The 21,904-nt window shown below is 37.4% G+C and overlaps 1 protein-coding gene across 1 annotated transcript in view; it reads left to right on the forward strand.

Moving 5' to 3' along the window:
- Nucleotides 1–17,304, forward strand: part of LOC133071420 (serine/threonine-protein kinase MRCK alpha-like) — a 53,638-nt gene extending 36,334 nt beyond the window's left edge. The window contains exon 11 of the mRNA XM_061164008.1: nt 17,247–17,304. Coding sequence (XP_061019991.1) covers nt 17,247–17,304 — 58 coding nt within the window. The remainder of the gene's footprint in view (nt 1–17,246) is intronic.
- Nucleotides 17,305–21,904: the final 4,600 nt, after the last annotated feature.

Consider the following 21,904-nt stretch of genomic DNA (forward strand, 5'->3'; position numbering starts at 1 on the left):
AGGAGCTGTACATTTGATCCCAGGGTCGGGAAGATCCCCTGGAGGAGAGCATGGCCACCCACTCCAGTATTCTTACCTGGAGAATCCCATGGACAGAGGAGCCTGGTAGACTACAGTCCACGGGGTCACAAAGAGTCGGACATGACTGAAGTGACTTAGCATAGAACAGCACATGTGCATAGCAGGAAAGGAAATACAACCTCAAAACCAAAAGTTCTTTACATTGAGATATTACTTATGTATTATAAAGTTCACCATTTAAAAATGTACAGTCCACTGGTTTTTAGTATATCACAAGCTTTAAAACCATCACCACAACCTAATGTTAGATTTTCATCACATCAAAAAAAGAAAAACCCTTATTAATTAGCAGTCATTCTACATTCACCACTGACCCCAGCCCCTGACAACCATTAACCTGTTTCCATCTCTATGGATTTGCCTATTTTAAATTTTTATATAAACAAAATGATAAAACATGTGGAATTTTGTGACTGGCTTCTTTCACTAAGCATAATTTTTCAAGACTCACCCATGGAGCATGAATCAGGACTTCATTTTTCATGACTGATGCCCTTTGTCAGGTTGAGAAACTGGCCTTCTCTTCCTGGTTTGTTGAGTCTTTTTATCTGGAAAGGTGTTGTTGGATATTGACAGATGGTTTCTTGTGTCTCTTGAGATCATTGTTTTTCCCTTAACTCCCATGATTTATTACATTATTTTTTAATTGGAGGAAAATTGCTTAACAATGTCTTGTTGCTGTATGACGCCATTAATCAACCATAATTATACACATATACCTCCCCTCTTGAGCCTCCTTCTTCCCCACCCCTGCCAATCCCACCCCTCTAGGTTGTCTTAGAGCACCAGACTGGGTTTCCTGTGCTACATAGCAACTTCTCACCAGTTACCTATGTTACACACAATAGTGTATATATGTTGACACTACTTCCTCCATTCATCCCACTCTGTCCCCACTGTGTCCACAAGTCCATCTTCGACATCTGTGTCTCCATCGCTTCCCTGCAAATAGGTTGATCAATACCATTTTTCTAGATGCCATATATATGTGGTATTTGTTGTTGTTCAGTCACTAAATCATGTCCAAGTCTTTGTGACCCTATGGCCTGCAGCATGTCAGGCTTTCCTGTCCTTCATTATCTCTTGGAGTTTGCTCAAACTCCTGTCCATTGAGTTGGTGATGCCATCCAACCATCTTTGGTTGGCCCAGCTTCTTCATTCTTTCTGGAGCTATTTCTCTGCTCCTCCCTAGTAGCATATTGGACACCTACCAATGTGGCAGCTAATCTTCTGGTGTCATATCTTTTATATTTTCATACTGTTAATGGGATTCTTTTTTTTTTCCCAAGTCATAATGGGAACATGATTGACTTAATAATATAAAGCAGAGTCATGTGCTAAGTGGAAGTGCATACATGCACATGTTTTCATCCACACAGCCAGTCTATGTCTTTTGTAGTACATTTAATCCATTTGCATTTCAGGTAATTATTAATATGTATGATCCTATTACCATTTTTCTAATTGTTTTGGGTTTATTTTCTGTAGGTCTTTTCTTTTTCTTGTGTTTCTTGCCTAGAGAAGTTCCTTTAGCATTTGCTGTAAAGCTGGTTTGTTGGTGCTGAATTCTCTTAACTTTTGCTTGTCTGGAAAGCTTTTGATTTCTCCATCAAATCAGAAAGAGAGTCTTGCTGGGTAGAGTATTCCTGGTTGTAGGTTCTTCCCTTTCATCACTTTAAATATATTGTGCCATTCCCTTCTGCCTTGTAGTTTCTGTTGAGAAATCAGCTGATTACCTGATGGGAGTTCCCTTGTGTGTTATTTGTCATTTTCCCTTGTTGCTTTTGATATTTTATCTTTGTCTGTAATTTTGTCAGTTTGATTACTGTGTGTCTTGGTGTTTTCCTCTTTGGGTTTATCCTGCCTGGGACTCTCTGTGCTTCCTAAACTTGGTTGACTATTTCTTTTCCCATGTTAGGGAAGTTTTCAGCTATTTTCAATATTTTCTCAGGTCTTTTCTCTTTCTCTTCTCCTTCTGAGATTCCTATAATATGAATATTGGTGCATTTAATGTTGTCCCAGAGGTCTCAGGCTGTCTTCATTTCTTTTCATTCTTTTTTCTATATTCTGTTCTGTGCCAGTGATTTCCACCATTCTGTCTTCCAGGTCATTTATCCCTTCTTCTGCCTCGGTAATTCTGCTACTGATTCCTTCTAGTAGCATCTCTGTTTGTTTGTTCTTTAGTTCCTGCAGGTCTTTGTAAATGCTTCTTGCATCTCCTCCATTGTTTTCCTGAGATCCTGGATCATCTTCACTATCATTATTCTGAATTCTTTTTCTGGAAGTTTGCCTATCTCTACTTCATTTAGCTCTTTTTCTGGGGCTTTATCTTGTCCCTTCATCCAGGACATAAATTTCTCTTTTTTCATCATGATTAACTTTCTGTAATATGATTTTTGTTTTAGCTGCTGTGGGACTGTGCTTCTTCTTGCTTCTTCTGTCTGCCCTCTGATGGATGAGGCTAAGAGGCTTGTGTAAGCTTCTTGATGGGAGGGCCTGGCAGTGGGAAAAACTGAGTCTTGCTCTGGTGGGCAGGGCCTTGTTCAGTAAAATAATGGATTTAATCCAAATATCTGTTGATGGGTGGGGTTGCACTCCCTCTCTGTTAGTTGTTTGGCCTGAGGTAACCCAGCCCTAGGCTCTAAGGTAGGGTTAAATCCAAGAGGGTTTGTGTCAAGAGGACCTTCCCAGCCTGCTGCTGCCAGTGCCCTTGTCCCTGTGATGAGCCCTTGCTAACCCAGGCCTCCACAGGAGGCCCTCCAACACTAGCAGGTAGTTTTGGTTCAGTCTCTTGTAGGACCACTGCTCCTTTCCTCTGGGTCTTGGTGCATGCAAGATTTTGGTTTTTCCCTCCAAGACTGGAGTCTCTGTTTCCCCCAGTCCTGTGGAAATCCTATAATCAAATCCCACTGGCCTTCAAGGCCACATTCCCTAGGGATTCTCATCCCTTTGTTGGATCCCAAGGCTGGGATGCCTGACGTGGGGTTCAGAACCTTCACAACAGTGGCAGAACTTCTTTAGTATTATTGTTCTCCAGTTTGTGGGTCACCTACCCAGAGGGTAGGGGATTTGATTTTATTGTGATTGCATCCCACCTACTGTCTCGCTGTGGCCTCTTCTCTGTCTTTGGATGTGGAGTATTTTTTTTTTTGGTGGGTTCCAGTATCCTCTTGTTGATGGTTGTTCAACAGCTAGTTGCAATCTTGGTTCTCTCATAGGAGGAGATGAACGCACATCCTTCTACTCTACTATCTGAGCACATCCCTTGTTCATGGGGTTCTTGAGGCAAAAATACTGAAGTGATTTGTCATTCCCTTCTCCAGTGATATATGCGTTAGTATATGATATTTGTTTTTCTCCCTCTGACTTACCTGTATAATAGGCTCTAGGATCATCCATCTCACTAGAACTGATTCAAATTCATTCGTTTTTATGGCAGAGTAATAGTCCATTGTATATACATACCACATCTTCTTTATCCATTCATCTATCAGTGGACATCTAGGTTGCTTCCATGTCCTAGCTATTGTAAATAGTGTTGCAGTGAACACTGGGGTATATGTATCTTTTAGAACTGTGGCTTCCTCAGGATATATGACCAATAGTGGGATTGCTGGGTCAAATGGGAAATTTATTCCTAGTTTTTAAAGGAATCCACATACTGTTCTCCATAGTGGTTGTATCAGTTCACATTCCTCCCAACAGCCTAGGAGTGTTCCCTTTTCTCCACATCCTCTCCAGCGTTTATTGTTTGTAGATTTTTTGATGATGGCCATTCTGAGTGGTGTTAGATGATACTTCATTGTAGTTTTGATTTGCATTTCTCTAATAAGGAGTGACATTGAGCACTCTTTCATATGTTTATTAGCCATCTGTATGTCTTCTTTGAAGAAATGTCTATTTAGGTCCTCTGCCTATTTAGTGATTCAGCTCTTTGTTTTCCTAATATTGAGCTGCATGTGCTGCTTATATATTTTGGAGATTAATCTGTTGTCAGTTATATCATTTGCATTTATTTTCTCCCATTCTGAGGACTGTCTTTTCACTTTGCTTATAATTTTCTTCGTTGTGTAAAAGCTTTTAAGTTTAATTCAGTTCAGTTCTGTTCAGTTGCTCAGTTGTGTCCAACTCTTCGCAACCTTATGGACTGCAGCACGCCAGGCCTCCCTGTCCACCACCAACTACCGGAATTTACTCAAACTCATGTCCATTGAGTCAGTGATGCCATCCAACCATCTCATCCTCTGTTGTCCGCTTCTCCTCCTGCCTTCAATCTTTCCCAAAGTTAGGGTCTTTTCAAATGAGTCAGTTCTTCGCATCAGGTGGCCAAAGTATTGGAGTTTCAGCTTCAACATCAGTCCTTCCAATGAACATTCAGGACTGATTTCCTTTAGGATGGCCTGGTTGGATCTCCTCGCAGTCCAAGGGACTCTCAAGAGTCTTCTCCAACACCATAGTTCAAAAGAATTGATATTCTTTGGTGCTCAGCTTTCTTTATAGTCCAACTCTCACATCCATACATGACTACTGGAAAAACCATAGCCTTGACTAGACTAAGTTTAATTAGGTCCTATTTATTTTGTTTTTATTTCCATTACTCTAGGAGGTGAGTCATAGAGGATCTTGCTGTGATTTATGTCAGAGTTTACAGCTTATGTTTTCCTCTAAGAGCTTTATAGTTTCTGCCCTTACATTTAGGTCTTTAATCTATTTTGAGTTTATTTTTGTATATGGTGTTAGGAAGTGTTCTAGTTTCATTCTTTTACACGTGGCTACCCAGTTTTCCCAGCACCACTTATTGAAGAGGCTCTCTTTTCTTCATTGTATATCTTTGTCTCCTTTGTCAAAGATAAGGTGCCCATAGGTATAAGGGTTTTTTCCTTGAGCTTTCTATCTTATTCCATTGGTCTATATTTCTGTTTTTGTACCAGTACCATACTTTCTTGATGACTGTATCTTTGTGGTATACTCTGATCAGGAAGGTTGATTTCTCCAGCTATTTTTCTTTCTCAAGATTGGCTTGGCTGTTCAGGGTCTTTTGTGTTTTGATACAAATCATGAAAATTTCTGCTCCAGTTTTGTGAAAAATACCACTGATTAATTGGAATAATTAATTTTCACAATATTAATTATTCTAATCCAAGAACATGTATATATCTCTCCATGTGTTTGTGTCATTTTTTTATTTCCTTCTTCAGTGTCTTATAGTTTTCTGCACACAGCTTTTGTCTCTTTATATAGGCTTATTCCTAGATATTTTGTTCTTTTGTTGCAATGATGAATGGGACTGTTTCTTTAATTTCTCTTTCAGATTTCTCATTGTTAGTGTATAGGAATGCAAGGGATTTCTGTGTATTAATTTTATATCCTGTGACTTTACTATGTTCATAGATTAGCTCAAGTGATTTTCTGGTGGAATCTTTAGAATTTTCTATGTATAGTATCATGTCATCTGCAAGCAGTGAGGGTTTTACTTCTTCTTTTCCAATCTGGATTCCTTTTATTTCATTTTCTTCTCTGACTGCCATGGCTAGGACTTCCAAAACTATGTTGAATAATCATGGCAGGGGTGGGCATCCTTGTCTTTCTCCTGATCTTGGAGGAAATGCTTTTGATTTTTCACCATTGGGAATAATATTTGCTCTGGGTTTGCCATATATGGCCTTTATTATGTTGAGATAGGTTCCTTCTATGCTTACTTTCTGGAGAATTTTTTAAATCATGAATGGGTGTTGAATTTTGTCAAAAGCTTTCCCTGCATATATTGAGATGAACGTGTTTTTTGTCTTTCACTTTGTTAATATGGTGTGTCGTAATGATTGATTTGCATATATTGAAGAATCCTTGCATCCCTGGGATAAAGCCCACTTGATCTTGGTGTGTGATCCTTTTAATGTGCTGTTGGATTCTGTTTGCTAGAATTTTGTTGAGGATTTTTGCATCTATGGTCATCAGTGATATTGGCCTGTAATTTTCTTTCCTTGATTGTGTTATTTGTCTGGTTTTGTTATCAGGGTGGTGGTGGCTTCATAGAATGAGTTTGGGAGTTTCTCCTTCCTCTACAATTCTCTGGAAGAGTTGGAGCTGGATAGGTGGTAGCTCCTCTCTAAACCTTTGGTAGAATTTGCCTGTGAAGTATGTGAAGCCATCTGATCCCAGGCTTTTGTTTCTTGCAAGATTTGTATTGTAGTTTCAATTTCTGTGCTTGTGATTGGCCTGTTCATATTTTCTATGGTTCAGCCTTGGAAGGTTATACTTTTCTAACAATTTGTCCACTTCTTCCAAGTTGTTCGTTTTATTGGCATAGAGTTGCTCGTAGTAGTCTCTAATGATCCTGTGTATTTCTGCATTGTCTGTTGTAACTTCTCCTTTTTCGTTTCTAATTTTATTGATTTGAGTCTTCTTTCTTTTCTTGATGAGTCTGGCTAATGGTTTGTTAATTTTATCTTCTCAAAGAGCCAGCTTTTAGTTTTATGGATCTTTGCTATTGTCTCCATTATTTCTTTTTCATTTATTTCTGCTCTGATCTTTATAGTTTCTTTCCTTCTGATAACTTTGGAGTATTTTTATTATTCTTTTTCTAGTTGCTCTATGAGTATAGTTAGGTTGTTTACTTGATGGTTCTTTTGTTTCTTGAGGTAGGCTTGTATTACTGTAAACTTCTCTCTTAGCCAGCTTTTACTGCATCCCACAGGTTTTGAGTTGTCACGTTTTCATTCTCATTTGCTTCCAGGTATTTTTTTTTTTAATTTCCTCTTTGGTTTCTTTAGTGACATCTTGGTTTTTCAGAAGCGTATGATTTAGCCTCCATATGTTTGTGTTTTTTATAGTTTTTTTTTTTCCCTGAGATGATATCTAATCTTATAGAATGTGGTCAGAAAATATACTTGAAATAATTTTTTTTTTTTTTTGGAGAAAATATTTTTTTTTTAATTTTTATTATTATTATTATTTTTTTTTCCAGTGGGTTTTGTCATACATTGATATGAATTAATTTCAATTTTTTAAAAATTTACCAATGCTTGATTTGTGATCTATCATTGAGAATGTTCCACATACACTTTAGAAAAAAGTGAAATTTGCTATTTTTGGATGGAATGCTCTGTAAATATCAATTAGGTACAAATGTCCCAATATATCATTCATTTTCTGTCTGGATGATCTGTCCATTGGTGTGGATGGGGTGTTAAAGTCTCCTGCGATTATTGTGTTAACTGTCAATTTCCCTTAATAGTTGTTAGCATTTGCCTTACATATTGATTTGATGTGCTTCATGTTGGGTGCATACACATTTATAATTGTTATAATTGTTATATCTTCTTCTTGGATTGATCCCTTGATCATTATGTAGTGTCTTTCCTTGTCTAGTCTTTATTTAAAAATCTATTTTATCTGATACGAGCTTTGAATAAGTTTTGAGTTTATGCATAATTTTATGCCCATCCCCCAAATTAAACAGTTCTAACTGAAATAAGAAAGCATCACTCCTGCTTTCTTTTGATTTCCATTTGCATGGAATATATTTTGCCAGCCTCTCATTTTCAGTCAGAATGTGTCCCTAAGTCTGAAAGTGTCCCTTGTAGACAGCATGTAGAGGGGTCTTGTTTTTGTATCCATTCAGCCGATCAATGTCTTTTGTCTGGAACATTTAATACATTTACATTTAAGGTAATTTTTGATATGTATGATCCTATTATCATTTATGCTATTTTGGGTTTGTTTTTGTAGGCCTTTTCTTTCTCTTGTGTTATCTGTCTAGAGAAGTTTCTTTTGCATTTGTTGTAAAGCTGGTTTGGTGGTGCTGAATTCTCTTAACTTTTGCTTATCTGTAAAGCTTTTGATTTCTCCTTTGAATCTGAATGAGATCCTGTTGCATAAAGTAATCTTGGTAGTAAGCTTTTTTTTCCTTTCATCACTCTAAGTTATCCTGCTGCCCGCTTTTGGCCTGCAGAGTTTCTGTTGAAAGATCAGTTGTTAGCCTTATAGGGATCCCCTGATATGTTATTTGTTGCTTTTCCCTTGATGCTTTTAACCTTTTTTCCTTTACTTTTAATTTTTATTAGTTTGATGCGTATGTTTCTTGTCATGTTTCTCTTTGGGTTTATCTTGTATGGGACTCTCTTGGCTTTCTGCACTTGGGTGGCTATTTCCATTCTCTTGTTAGGGAAATTTTTGACTATAATCTCTGCAAATGTTTTCTCATACCTTTTCTTTTTTCTCCTCTTTTTCTGAGATTCCTATGATTCAAATGTTGGTGCCCTTAATGTTGTCCTCATTTCTTTTCATTCCTCTTTTTGAGTCTGCTCTCCTCTGGTGGGGTTGGACCAGTGCCTTGTGAAAGCTTCCTGGTTTGGGGGACTTGTGTTTCCATTTCAGGTAGAACTGTTTAACTTGGGAGGTGGGCATAAACTTATTCATAGTATCTCCTTATGCTTCTTTTTAACTTCTGGAAGATCAGAAGTAAAGTACCTACTTTATTTTTCTTACCTATTTTACTTTTGAGTTTAGTAATTTGAGGTTTCCCTGATTTTTTTTTTGGTTGTTTAGCTAAAAGTTTGTCAATTTTGTTTGGTTTTCTTCATTTTCTCTTATTTTTATACTATATGTTTTATTAATTTCCACTCTGAAATTTATATCTCCTTCATTCTGTTTGGTATGAGTTTAGTTTGCTCTTTTCCTAGTTTCTTAAGATGGGAAGTTAGGTTATAAATTGATTTGAGATTTTCACTGAATTATTTTTTTCTACCCCATCTTCTCTCCTTTTTTTCTGGAACTTCTATTAAACATATTTTAGCATTCTTTAGGTTTCCCAAAAGACTCCGATGCTCTGTTCATTGTTCTTCATTCTTTTTTCTTTTTCTCAGATTGGATAGTATTATTTGTCCTATATTCAAGTTCAATGGTTCTCCTTTCTACCTGCTCAGATCTGTTGTTGAGCCCTTCTGGTAAATTTTTCATTTCAGTTGTACTCTTCAACCTCAGAATTTCTGTTTGGTTCCTTTTTATAATTTATATTTCCTTATTTATATTTCCTATTTGTTGAGTCATCATTATCATACTTGTATTTATTTCTTTAGGCATGGATTCATTTAGGTCTTCAAATGTATTTAAAATAGCTGATTTAAGTCTTTGTGTGGTAAATCCAACATCTGGCATTCCTCAGAGATGCTCTTTTTCCTTGTGTATTGGTCATACTTCTGTGCTTCCTTGCAATGTTGTGTATATACATATAAAACAGTTCAGATAATACCACTGCTAACTCTGGTTATCAAATTATACCTCTTCTCCAGGATTTGTTATTGTTGTTTGTTGTAGTTGTTTGCTTGTTCACTGACTTTCTTCAACTAATCAGTAAAGTCTTTATTCTTAGTCATATATGGTTACTGAAGTTTCCCTTTTGTTAACTTAGTAGTCAGCTAATGATTTTGCAGAGATTTCTTTAAATTTTTGGAACCGATGAATCTCCTAGACTTTGCTGAAGGGCTCTGGGTGCAAATGGGAGCACTTCAACACTCAGCCAGGCAGTTTACAACACTTTCTACTTGTGCAAATGCTCAAGAACATTGTAAAAAATAATGGCTGAAAGCCTCCAAAGTCTGATGAAAACCATTTATATACACATCCAATGTCAGAGGTGAGAACTTGTGTCCTTCTCTGGTCTTTCCGGAGCATATACATAACCCTAAGTATGTTCACAGTTCTATGCGTGTGCATGATGATCAAGATTCTTAGCAATATGTCAGAGCTTCTCAGAACCCTTATGGATATCTCAGTTTCTGTCTTTTCCTTTTAAGATTTTTGGTTAATATATAACTCTTGTCTGACTGCTAAGTACTGGGTAGACAGCTATACAGTTAAAATACTTGTATGAAATTGTTTTCTTTAAGTGCACCTTGGGGAATAGACTTTTCCCATGGAGAGCTCTGAATCAAGTCATACACCAGCTCCTTTCTCCTCTTTCCACTTCCTTAGGTGTCTAGTGACTTCTAGGATGTACTGTGAATACAGATGTCCATTTTTCAAGTCTAGTGAGGAGCTGTAAATAGAGCATAGTGCTAGGGCGGGTTAAACTACCACAAAGCTCATAATTCTTACCAAGGTTCAGTTGATTTTCTAAAAAATTAATTCTTCTCAGGTTGCCACCAAGCTTCGTTAATTTATAAGTTCTGTAAAGGTTGTTTCTGATGAATTTTGATAGTTTTCTGATTTTTTTTTATGAAGGAGAGAATATTCAGAGACCCTTACTTTGCTGTTTTTGACTTCACTCCAGACACTGTTTAAGTGTTTAATAAAAAATACTGAATCAGTGAAATTATAGCAAGTGTATCCTATTCAGGAAAAGGCAATATGTTCTCTGCTCCCCCTGACTTTTGCGAATCTTTTCGGGTCCTCTATACTTTCCTCTTAGTATCTCAGAGCATCTGCCCTTGGCCTTCTTTCCTTCCTTTTCTGCACGCACCCTGGGTGGTTCCTTCACTTCTTATGGTTCCAGGTAAAGAGCAACTTGTGCATATTATTCCTTTATACTTATTTACCAGGTGTAGCCTGTACTATGATGGCTGTATGGTTGCTCAGCCTGAATTTTCTGCTTATCACAGATTCTGTGGGTCTCTGTATTCATCCTATCTTATTTTTATTGCTTAGCAACAAGCACTTTTCTATATTCTTTACCTCAGCTAATAGTTTTGTCAGAAATTTGGTAGTACATTGAATAACTGATACAGGAAAGTAGATGATCTTGAAGGTGACTTTAGTAAGGTTAGTCTGGAAGTAGATTTTTAATCAAAAGTTAATTTAGGAGTGTGTGTGTGTGTGTGTGTGTGTGTGTGTGTGTGTGTGTGTGTGTGTATGTTTGATGCTGGGCACAGGGAAAATGAAAGCAGAGTTGGAGCCAAGAAGTCCAGTCTGCAACTGTCCATCCTTCAGATCAGACGAGAGTCTGCATTAAAATGGTGGCCGCAGGAATTACCAAAGAAAAATGGGTGCAGGAAATATTACTGAAGTTACCTCATGGGACATGGTGAGTGGCAGAAAAAAGAAGATGAAGAAAAGAGTAACAATACCAGATGGTACTGAGGTTTGTAAGTCATCAAGACTGAAAAACTGAGGGTCACATTGACAGATGTTAAGGGTGTCCAAGATGGGGGATGATAGCATTAGGGGAAGGAAATGAGTTTGTTCAAAGTGTGGCAGAAGTAGAAAATTATCAAGTGAGCTAGATTAAACAGACTTCTACTTTCAACCAAGATAGAGTAACAAGGGCCATATTTATATTTAACCTTTCCTCTGAAATAACAAGAAAAAAATGATTTAAGGTGCTAAACATTAGACAATGAAGGGAAACAAGTGAGGTGAGCTCTATACTTGCCCTAGGTTACTGATTTGTGAGAGTTTCCAGTACATAAAATGGGAATTCCAAGCAAACCCAGGTGAACACCCTGTACTGAAGTGATATAACTGAGAGTCCAGAGGGGCCCAGGGTCCTGAGTTGACAGGACAGAGTATCAGAGACGAGAAAGAAGGAGAGAGAGAGGGAGAGGGAGAGGAAAAGGGATTGATTGAGATCATGCACTAGCTCTGCAAGGCCCTACAGAGGATCTGGCTTGATTCAGCAAGATATTGATCAGCAAATGCATGTGAGGAAAACTACAAAATGTTAGTAAATAGAATTCAATATTATGTAAAAATTGTTTTGCATCTTGAGCAAATGTAGTGTATCTCAAGAAGGCCAGTTTACATTAAATAATCAATGTATTTTATCATATAAACAAATGAAAACAATCATGTCAATAGATACAATAAAGACATTTGATGAAATGTGTTTATATATTCTTGATGGACACTTAGAAGGGAGTTTCTTCATCCTGATAAAAGACACCTATGAAAATCCCAAAGCTGACATCATAATTAGTGGCAAAAGAGTGAATACTTTCTCCATAAGATCAGAAAAAAGACAAAAATATTTGATCTCACCACTCTTAGTTAACACTGTATTGGATATCCAGGCCAGGGAAGGAAAAAATACAAAATACTTCCAGGTTGGAAAGAAGGAAGGACAATTATTCATAGACAAAATAAGTATGCAGAAAATTCAATGTAGTCTAAAAATACTTTTAGAACTAATAAAGGAATTTATCAAGTTTGCAGGATACTTGATCAATATACTAAAATAAATTGCATTTCTTTATATTAGCAATAAAGAATCAGAAATCAAAAATAAATAAATAATACATTTGCAATAACATCAAAATATTAAATACTTAGATATAAATCTGGCAAATGTTATGTAAGACTTGTATACTGAAAACTATAAAATATTGATGAGAGAAATTAATGAAGACTTAAATAAATGGAGAGAGACACTGTGTTCATGCATTGAAAAACTCAGTATTTAAAAAATGTGAGTGTCCCCAAAGTTGATCTATAGTTCCACACAGTCTTGATCAAAATCCCAGTAGGCTTCTTAATTTTTTTTGTAGAAACTGACAAGCTTCAATCCAACTCCTAGAGTACACTAATGAAAATAAAAACAAAAATAAACAAATTAGACCTAATCAAACTTTAAAGATTTTGCATAGCAAAGGAAGCCATAAACAAAAGAAAAGACAACCCTCAAAATGGGAGAAAATATTTGTAAGTGAAGCAACCAAGAAGGGATTAATCTTTAAAATATGCAAATAGCTCATGCAGCTCAATATATAATATATAAAAAAAATGCTAAACAACCCAATCAAAAAATGGACAGAAGATCTAAAGAAACGTTTCTCCAAAGAAGACATACAGATGGTTTAAAAGCATGTGAAAAGATGCTCAACATCACTAATGGTTAGAGAAAAGCAAATCAGAACTACAATAAGGTATCACCTCACACCAGTCAGAATGGCCGCCACAGAAAAATCTGCAAACAATAAATGCTGAAGAGTATGGAGAGAAGGGAACCCATTTACACTGCTGGTGGAAACAGTATGGAGAGAACAGTATTGAGGTTCCTCTAAAAACTAAAAATAGAGCCACCATATGATCCAGGAGTTCCACTCCTGGGTATATTGTTGTTGCTGGTTAGTCACTAACTAAGTTGTGTCCAACTCTGAGACCCCATGGACTACAGCATGTCAGGCTTTCCTGTCCTTCACTGTCTCCTGGAGTTTGCTTAAACTAATGTCCACTGAGTCAATGATGCCATCCAACCATCTCATCCTCTGTCACCCCCTCCTCTCCCTGCCTTCCATCTTTCCCAGCTTAGGGTCTTTTCCAGTAAGTCAGCTCTTTGCACCAGGTGGTCAAAGTATTGGAGCTTCAGCATCAGTCCTTCCAATGAATATTCAGGACTGATTTCCTTTAGGATGAATTAGTTGGATCTCCTTGCAGCCCAAGGGACTCTCAAGAGTCTTCTCCAACACCACAGTTCAAAAGCATCAATATTCGGTGCTCAACTTTCTTTATGATTCAAATTTCACATCCATACATGACTACCGGATAAACCATAGCTCTCACTAGACAGACCTTTGTTGGCAAAGTAATGTCTCTGCTTTTTAATATGCTGTCTAGGTTGGACATAACTTTTCTTCCAAGGAGCAAACGTCTTTTAATTTCACAGCTGCAATCACCATCTGCAGTGATTTTGGAGCCCAAAAAAAGTCTGACACTGTTTCCACTGTTTCTCCATCTATTTGCTATGAAGTGATGGGATTGGATGCCATGATCTTTGTTTTCTGAATGTTGAGCTTTAAGCCAACTTTTTCACTCTCCTCTTTCACTTTCATCAAGAGGCTTTTTAGTTCCTCTTCACTTTCTGTCATAAGGGTGGTGTCATCAGCATATCTGAGGTCATTGATATTTCTCCTGGCAATCTTGATTCCAGCTTGTGCTTCCTCCAGCCCAGCGTTTCTCATGATATACTCTGCATATAAGTTAAATAAGCAGGGTGACAATATACAGCCTTGATGCACTCCTTTTCCTATTTGGAACCAGTCTGTTGTTCCATGTCCAGTTCTAACTGTTGCTTCCTGACCTGCATACAGGTTTCTCAAGAGTCAGGTCAGGTGGTCTGGTATGCCCATCTCTTGAAGAATTTTCCACAGTTTATTGTGATCCACACAGTCAAAGGCTTTGGCATAGTCAATAAAGCAGAAATAGATGTTTTTCTGGAACTCTCTTGCTTTTTGAATCATCCAGCAGATGTTGGCAATTTGATCTCTGGTTCCTCTGCCTTTTCTAAAACCAGCTTGAACATCTGGAAGTTCACAGTTCACGTACTGTTGAAGCCTGGCTTGGAGAATTTTGAGCATTACTTTACTAGCATGTGAGATGAGTGCAATTGTGCAGTAGTTTGAACATTCTTTGGTATTGCCTTTCTTTGGGATTGGAATGAAAACATATACACTACTATATATAAAATAGATAACTAATAAGGACTGACTGTATAGCCCAGGGAACTCTACTCAATATTCTATGGAAAAAGAATCTAAAACAGAGTGAATATATGTATAAGTAAAAAAAAATTTATTGGAGAGTGTTTAATATAAAAAAAGAAATTGACAAGTTGATTCTAAAATTCATAGGGAAATGCAGAAGAGCTAGAAAAGTCAAAACAATTTTGAAATAAAGAACAAATTAATAAATATACCCAAATATATAGAATATATATAATACACATTAAAAACATATATATTTATAATATGTAACATATATATATGTAAATATATTTATATATTTTCTATTCTGTTACTTTAATATGTACAGTATTTTCAACATCTTATAATAGCTACCAACAAATGGTATGGAATTTTAGATATCCATATATTTAAAAATCAACTTTGATCTATACTTTTTCTATGTATAATAATTAACTCAAAATATATGATAGAACTAAATGTAAAACCTAAAGCTATAATGTACCTAGAAGTAAACTTAGGAGAAAGCCTTTCTGATCTTGTATAAGACAAACAGTTTTTAGATATAACATCAAAGCACAACAGGTAAAATTTAAAAATTGATAAATTGGATTTCATCAAAATTTAGAACTTCTGCTCTTTGAAATACACTGTTAAGAGAAGTAATAGAAATTGTGGACTGGTGGCAAATCAAATATCTGAAAAAGAACTTACATATCAAGTATATAAAAATATTCTTTAAACTCAACAATAAGAAAATAGCTCAATTTTTAAAAAGGGCAAAGAATTTGGAAAGATACTTCAATAGAGAAGATGATACATATGTCAAATAAGCACATTAACAGATGCTCAATGTCATTAATTATTAGGGCAATTCAAATAAAACAACCATGAGATATCACTTTACATCCATAAGAAAAGCTAAAATTAAAGACTGTTTCAAGTATTGGAGGACTTAGATGTGGAAAACCTAAATCTCTCATACATTGCTTTGTAAATCATATAATCACTTTGAAAAATATTTAAAAAGTTAAATGCACACCTAATATGTAAAAGAGGAGAGTGAAAAAGTTGGCTTAAAGCTCAACATTCAGAAAACAAAGATCATGGCATCTGGTCCCATCACTTCATGGCAAATAGATGGAGAAACAGTGGAAACAGTGGCGGATTTTATTTTTGGGGGCTCCAAAATCACTGCAGATGGTGACTGCAGCCATGAAATAAAAAGACGCTTACTCCTTGGAAGAAAAATTATGACCAACCTAGACAGCATATTAAAAAGCAGAAACGTTACTTTGCCAACAAAGGTCCATCTAGTCAAGGCTACGGTTTTTCCAGTGGTCATGTATGGATGTGAGAGTTGGACTGTAAAGAAAGCTGAGCACCTAAGAATTGATGCTTTTGAACTGTGGTGTTGGAGAAGACTCTTGAGAATCCCTTGGACTGCAAGTAGATCCAACTAGTCCATCCTAAAGGAAATCAGTCCTGAATGTTCACTGGAAGGACTGATGCTGAAGCTGAAACTCCAATACTTTGGCCACCGGATGCAAAGAGCTGACTCATTTGAAAAGACCCTGATACTGGGAAAGATTGAAGGCGAGAGGAGAAGGGGACGACAGAGGATGAGATGGCTGGATGGCATCAGCAACTCAATTGACATGAGTTTGAGTAAACTCTGGGAGTTGGTGATGGACAAGGAGGCCTGGCGTGCTGCGGTTCATGGGTTCGCAAAGAGTCAGACACTACTGAGCGACTGAACTGAACCGAAGTGAATATATAATCTAGTCATTCTGCTTCTGCTGCTGCTAAGTCGCTTCAGTCATGTTGACTCTGTGCGACCCCACAGACTGCAACCCACCAGGCTTCTCCATCCATGGGATTTTTCCAGGCAAGAGTACTGGAGTGGGTTGCCATTGCCTTCTCCAATCTAGTCATTCTCCTCCTAGGTATTTCCCCAAGAGAACACATATGTCCGCAAAGACAGACATTAACATTCATAACACCTTTATTTAAAACATCCCAAACTTGAAATAAGCCAAATGTTCATTAATGGGTGAATGGATACACTGTGGCATATCCATACAATGAAATATTATTCATCAATATATAGAAATGAAGTACCCATCCATGCAGCAACACTAATGCATCTCAAAATTATTATGCTAAGAAAAAGTCAGACAAAAAGAATATATAGTGTACCTTTCCATTTCTATAAGGTGCTAGAAAATGCAAATTAATCTAGAGTGACAGGAAGCAGATCAGTGGGGGAGTGAGGAAGAGTTCCAAGGAGGGAGAAGGGTAAGGGTTACACAGCTGTTCCAAGAAACTTGGGGGTGATGGGTACATTCATTATCTCCACTGTGGTGATGATCTCACAGGTGTATACATAAATCAAAACTTATCTAATTGTCTACTTTAAATGTGTGCAGTTTATTACGTGCCAAGTGTATCTCAGTAACATTGACAAAATACACAAGCAAGCTGATCTGAGCATATGGCCCATACTCTAGGGCCAGTGGCTTTGCAGTTGGACATGCGCTCCTTTCTTAGCTCCCTGTGAATAGGGAGTCACATGGAGTTGACTCCCCCATGAACAGCCCAGAGTTAACTTGGGTTTTCTGATAATATGCAACTGGCTGAGAACTGCTGTTACAATATTTTGATCACTGTCAGCTCCTACAAAAAAGAATGTTAAAAGTCAGGGTAATTAAGTTTGAGGATTTTGTCTACGTATCATTGTACTCACTTTCAGGCAATTCTACTCACTCCCAGAGTCTTGCTTTTCCTGCAGGGATGGAGCTTTTTCTGTCAGTTCAGTCTGGCCCTCTGATTTTGTTCCTGCAAGGAGAAAGGAAATGCCTCGTATGTTTAAGGTAAGTGTCCATGCTGCTGTTGGATCCCTTATGCATTTTGTTTCATCCCTTTCTTGTCTGTTCATAGGGTTCAAGCTTCCTTGGGCTGGTAAAGGTATTAGTACCTGGAGGTTAAGATTTTAGAAGGGCTGTGGAATTGTTCCCCACTCCATTCCACTTGCCACAAGAAATCTAGCCCCCTAAGTCTTATTCAAACATACTATAAATAGGTTTTTGCAAGTATCATGGTCTTTCATCCTACAGTTAAACTTAAGATTTAAAATACAAATATTCCGTAGTGTGTCCATTCACTCCACACTAAGGCCATCAGACAGATATGATTCACAGCTGAAAACAGGGAAAGCTTACAAAACAGAACAGTGCTGGGGCAGAGGATGGGAAAGAAGAGGGGGAAACAATGACAGAGGAAGATTCTTCCAGGTCAGGTGTACAGGGAGGTCAGTTCATGGACCTGCAGTAACATGAGTATGCAGCTTCTAAAACTATAGTCATTTTGTAAAATAAGTCTTCTGTGAGGCAACATTTTGAAGCCATAATTCAGATTCAAACCAAGAGAACACAATGGAAAAATTGGGGGAAGATGTTATTTTGCAATCTAAAAAATAGACACTCTGCTCTTTAAAACTCATGTAAAAATTAAAGTGATTCTGGAATGGGTACAATAGGTGACAGAAAGAGCAAGGGTTGTTATTCCCTTGAGACCCTTGTGGTTAGTCAGCCTAGAAATCTTGGCCTTAACAAAGGCCACACAAGAGTATTCTTAGTTCCTTAACCCAAAGATAGACATTTATTTAGATGTTATTCAACCACTGAGAGCCCCTACAAAGATCTGGCTATTTGGAACTGACTTAGAGTGGTATCTTATTATATCACTGAGGCTTACTTGATGATCACAAAAGAAAGTTGTATATAGCAATGTAGACTTTAAGCTTAATTATACAACTTAAAATTTAAATTTGATTTGCCATTTAATACTTTGGCCATCTGATGTGAAGAGCTGACTCATTGGAAAAGATCCTGATGCTGGGAAAGATTGAGGGCAGGAGGAGAAGGGGACGACAGAGGATGAGATGGTTGGATGGCATCACCCACTCAATGGACATGGGTTTGGGTGGACTCCGGGAGTTGGTGATGGGCAGGGAGGCCTGGCATGCTGTGGTTCACGGGGTCGTAAAGAGTCAGACACGACTGAGCGACTGAACTGACTGACTGAGTAATGATATAAATTATAGACATGTAGCAGTCAGGATAGCATGAGTGTTTCTGAATATTTCTAATGTAACAACAAAAAACTACTGAGCATTCTGTAGCATCACAATTGATTGTGATGATTGCAATTGCACAAATAATTGCCATTTCAGAGATAATCTAAAGGTACAAAAGTGTGTGTTAGAACTGAAGAAATAGAGGCTCAGAGTGGAGGTTCTGGCATCAGATTGCCTGCATTCTACCCAGATGTGCTCTTGTCCTGGCACCCATAAAATGGAGAGAAGAGTCCTAACTACCCACTGAGTTTTCTGTGAGGATTCATTCAATTGGCACATGTAAATTTCTTAGAGCAGTTCCTGGTACAGCGACAATGAAAGTGAAGGTGTTAGTCACTCAGGCATGTCGGACTCTTTGCCACGACCCCATGGACTGTAGCCAGTCCATGGAATTCTCCAGGCAAGAATACCAGAGTGGGTTGCCATCTCCTCCTCCAGGGAATCTTCCCAACTCAGGAATGGAACCCATGTCTCCTGCATTGCAGGCAGATTCTTTACACTCTGAGCCACCAGGAAATAAATAGTAGTTATTTTCATTTGATGAAGTAAAAGATCTTAGGTAGTCAGATAACACTGGTGGTTTTATGAGGATCAAAATAGAAGTGATTCTGACACTTTCCTTCTGGCCTGGCTCTGATGGCTTACATCACCTATTTTACTACTAGGAAGAGGGTAATATTATTAAAAGTGTCATTTACCAGTTGTGAGTGTAATGGAAAAATGCTAGACAGGCTGGCATAGAGAATGTCTGCTTTCTTATAACCTAGATATTCCTTACATCATTCTAGGTCACAGCTTTCCAGCTCTCAGCACCTAGTAATAGATATTCAATCCCAATCTTAGCAGATAGCGAGAATAAGAAGAATGAGTGGGTGGGCGTGCTGAGTGAATTGCACAAGATATTGAGAAAAAGTCATTCCAGAGACCGGTCAATCTATGTTCTGAAAGAGGCTTATGACAGCAATCTACCCCTGATCAAAACCACCCAGACAGCTGCAATCATAGGTATGGATTTACAACATTATCCTGCTAGGTTCACACCCCTCACCACAGTCCCAGTGTCGAAATCTGAAAACGTTAACTTTATCCACAACTCATTTGTCAGCAAAACCTGATTGAATGAGGCTCGCTCTATGGGTGGCAGGGGGTGGGGGTGAGGGGAGAGGTCCTTCTTCCTCCATCCCATGGCTATTCATCAGATTCTGTGCAAAAATATATTTGATTATATTGTGGTTCTCTGCCTAAAGGGGGTGTTTCTTTAATCTACAGCTATACCTTTTCAAATCTGAAAAATTCTTAGTTTCCAAATACATCTGGCCCCAAACAGACAAAGAGTGTGACCCTGTGTGTAACTATGAACTACTTACCTTGAGGGCAGAGACTGTCCTTCAAATCCCAACACCCAATACTCAGTAAATAAATGAAAAGCAAAGGAATCAATGAATGAATTGCCAAGATTGATACTGAAAGTTTTATCAGTAAGCAAGAATACTTGCCTTTCTTAAACAGCATATTTCTGCATTAGATAATGGTGACAATAAGAGCCACTTAGCTATTGCCTCCTTGGTGACATGGAGCTAGTTACTAAGCTTTTACGTGTTAAATGCAGATAATTCCGGTTTTTCAGTTATGGAGAGGATTAAATGAACTTGTATATGTTAAGTTCTGTGCTCTGTATTCAAAGTCTTCACTTACTGTGGTATCTGCATTTTTTAGTTCTCACTGTGTTCTGACACACACCCCCATGCTTTTGTAGCTCAAGTCATGCTCACTGACAAATTATTTTATGAAATTTTTTCATTTGTGAAACATCACTTATAGCAAATATGAAGGTATATCATTATTTAACTATTATGCTTTCTTCAAGTATTCATAAAGATTACCTTACAAAATGATCTTTCTATTGAGAAAAACCATGTTTTATAATGCTTACTTGTGTAATCTGAAGGAATCATAGTACAAATTATTGGTTCTTATGTTTCTTTTCATTGAATATTTCTAATTATATATTTAATTTGACTTCTAAAATTTTTCAACACTGATAAATTGATTCACTTGGTTTGCCCCCAAATTCCTTGATGTTTTTATTTGTCAAATATAGATCACAAAAGAATTGCTCTGGGAAATGAAGAAGGGTTATTTGTTGTCCACGTTATCATAGATGGTAAGGAGAGTCTTTAATGTTCTGGAATAACTTTAAAGTTTAATAATAATATATCAAATTTGTTCTCTTTTGTCCACATCTGGTTTGATGTGTTTTCAAGTCACAGGATGACTTGCCTACTTTCAGAGATCCATAATCCTCCAGAGTTCAAACATGTTTTTAAAAAATTTCTTATTGGAATATAACTGACTTACAATGTTGTGTTAGTTTCAGGTGTACTGTGAAGTGATTCAATTATACCTGTTCATTCTTTTTCAGATTATTTACCCATGTAATTATTACAGAATATGAATAGAGTTCCCTGTGCTATACAGTAGGCCCTTGTTAATTATTTTATGTGTAGTAGGGAGTCCATATATATTCACAAGGGATTTTACCTAATAAGTATGATGTAAGAACTTAATGTACCACCTTCCAGTTGATGCATGGAGGAAAACACTCTGCTTGAATGCCCTTTCCCTCACTAGTTCATTGGCACCATGAAGAGTAACAACATACATTTAGTATTTCCCAGATAAGACAGCAGAATTCTCTGTTTGTTTTGTTTGTTTTGTTTGGTTCTCATAGTTGCTTGAGGGAGTAATGGGCGAATAGCTGAAATGAAGAGGAGCTATTCTAATGTAGCATAATGAATGTCTTGCATTCAAATGATAAGTTAGATAAAGGAGAACCTGCATTTGAAAGACATTAGCTATTCTCCATGAAAGGCGTCCCAGTCCTGGTGAGAAGACCCATGAAAGGTCACCAGGGGCCAGCATGAGAGCAGGGCCTTGTGTCTTTTTGTTCAGCACTGTATCCCATGCACTTAAAAGTGCCTGGCACATAGTAGTCACTCAACAAATATTTGTGCGATAAAGGAATCAAATTAGTGCCAGGGAAAAAGAGGACAGTGTTGTTTTTCTATTTGTCCCTGAAGAAGCAGTTCGGAATTTCCTGGCTATCCAGTGGTTAGGACTTAGCGCTTTCATTGCCAAGACCCTAAGTTCTATCCCTGGTGATATCTAGATCCCTCAAGCCTCGCAGCAGGGCAAAAAAAAAAAGAAAGAAAGAAAAGCAGCATATTTCTATTCGTCAGACATTGAAGGATGTTTGCCTTGCTATCTGAAATATCAGGATTAAGTTGAGTGT

This window comes from Dama dama, chromosome 16 (assembly GCF_033118175.1).
Source record: "Dama dama isolate Ldn47 chromosome 16, ASM3311817v1, whole genome shotgun sequence".
In the NCBI taxonomy this organism is placed as follows: domain Eukaryota; kingdom Metazoa; phylum Chordata; class Mammalia; order Artiodactyla; family Cervidae; genus Dama; species Dama dama.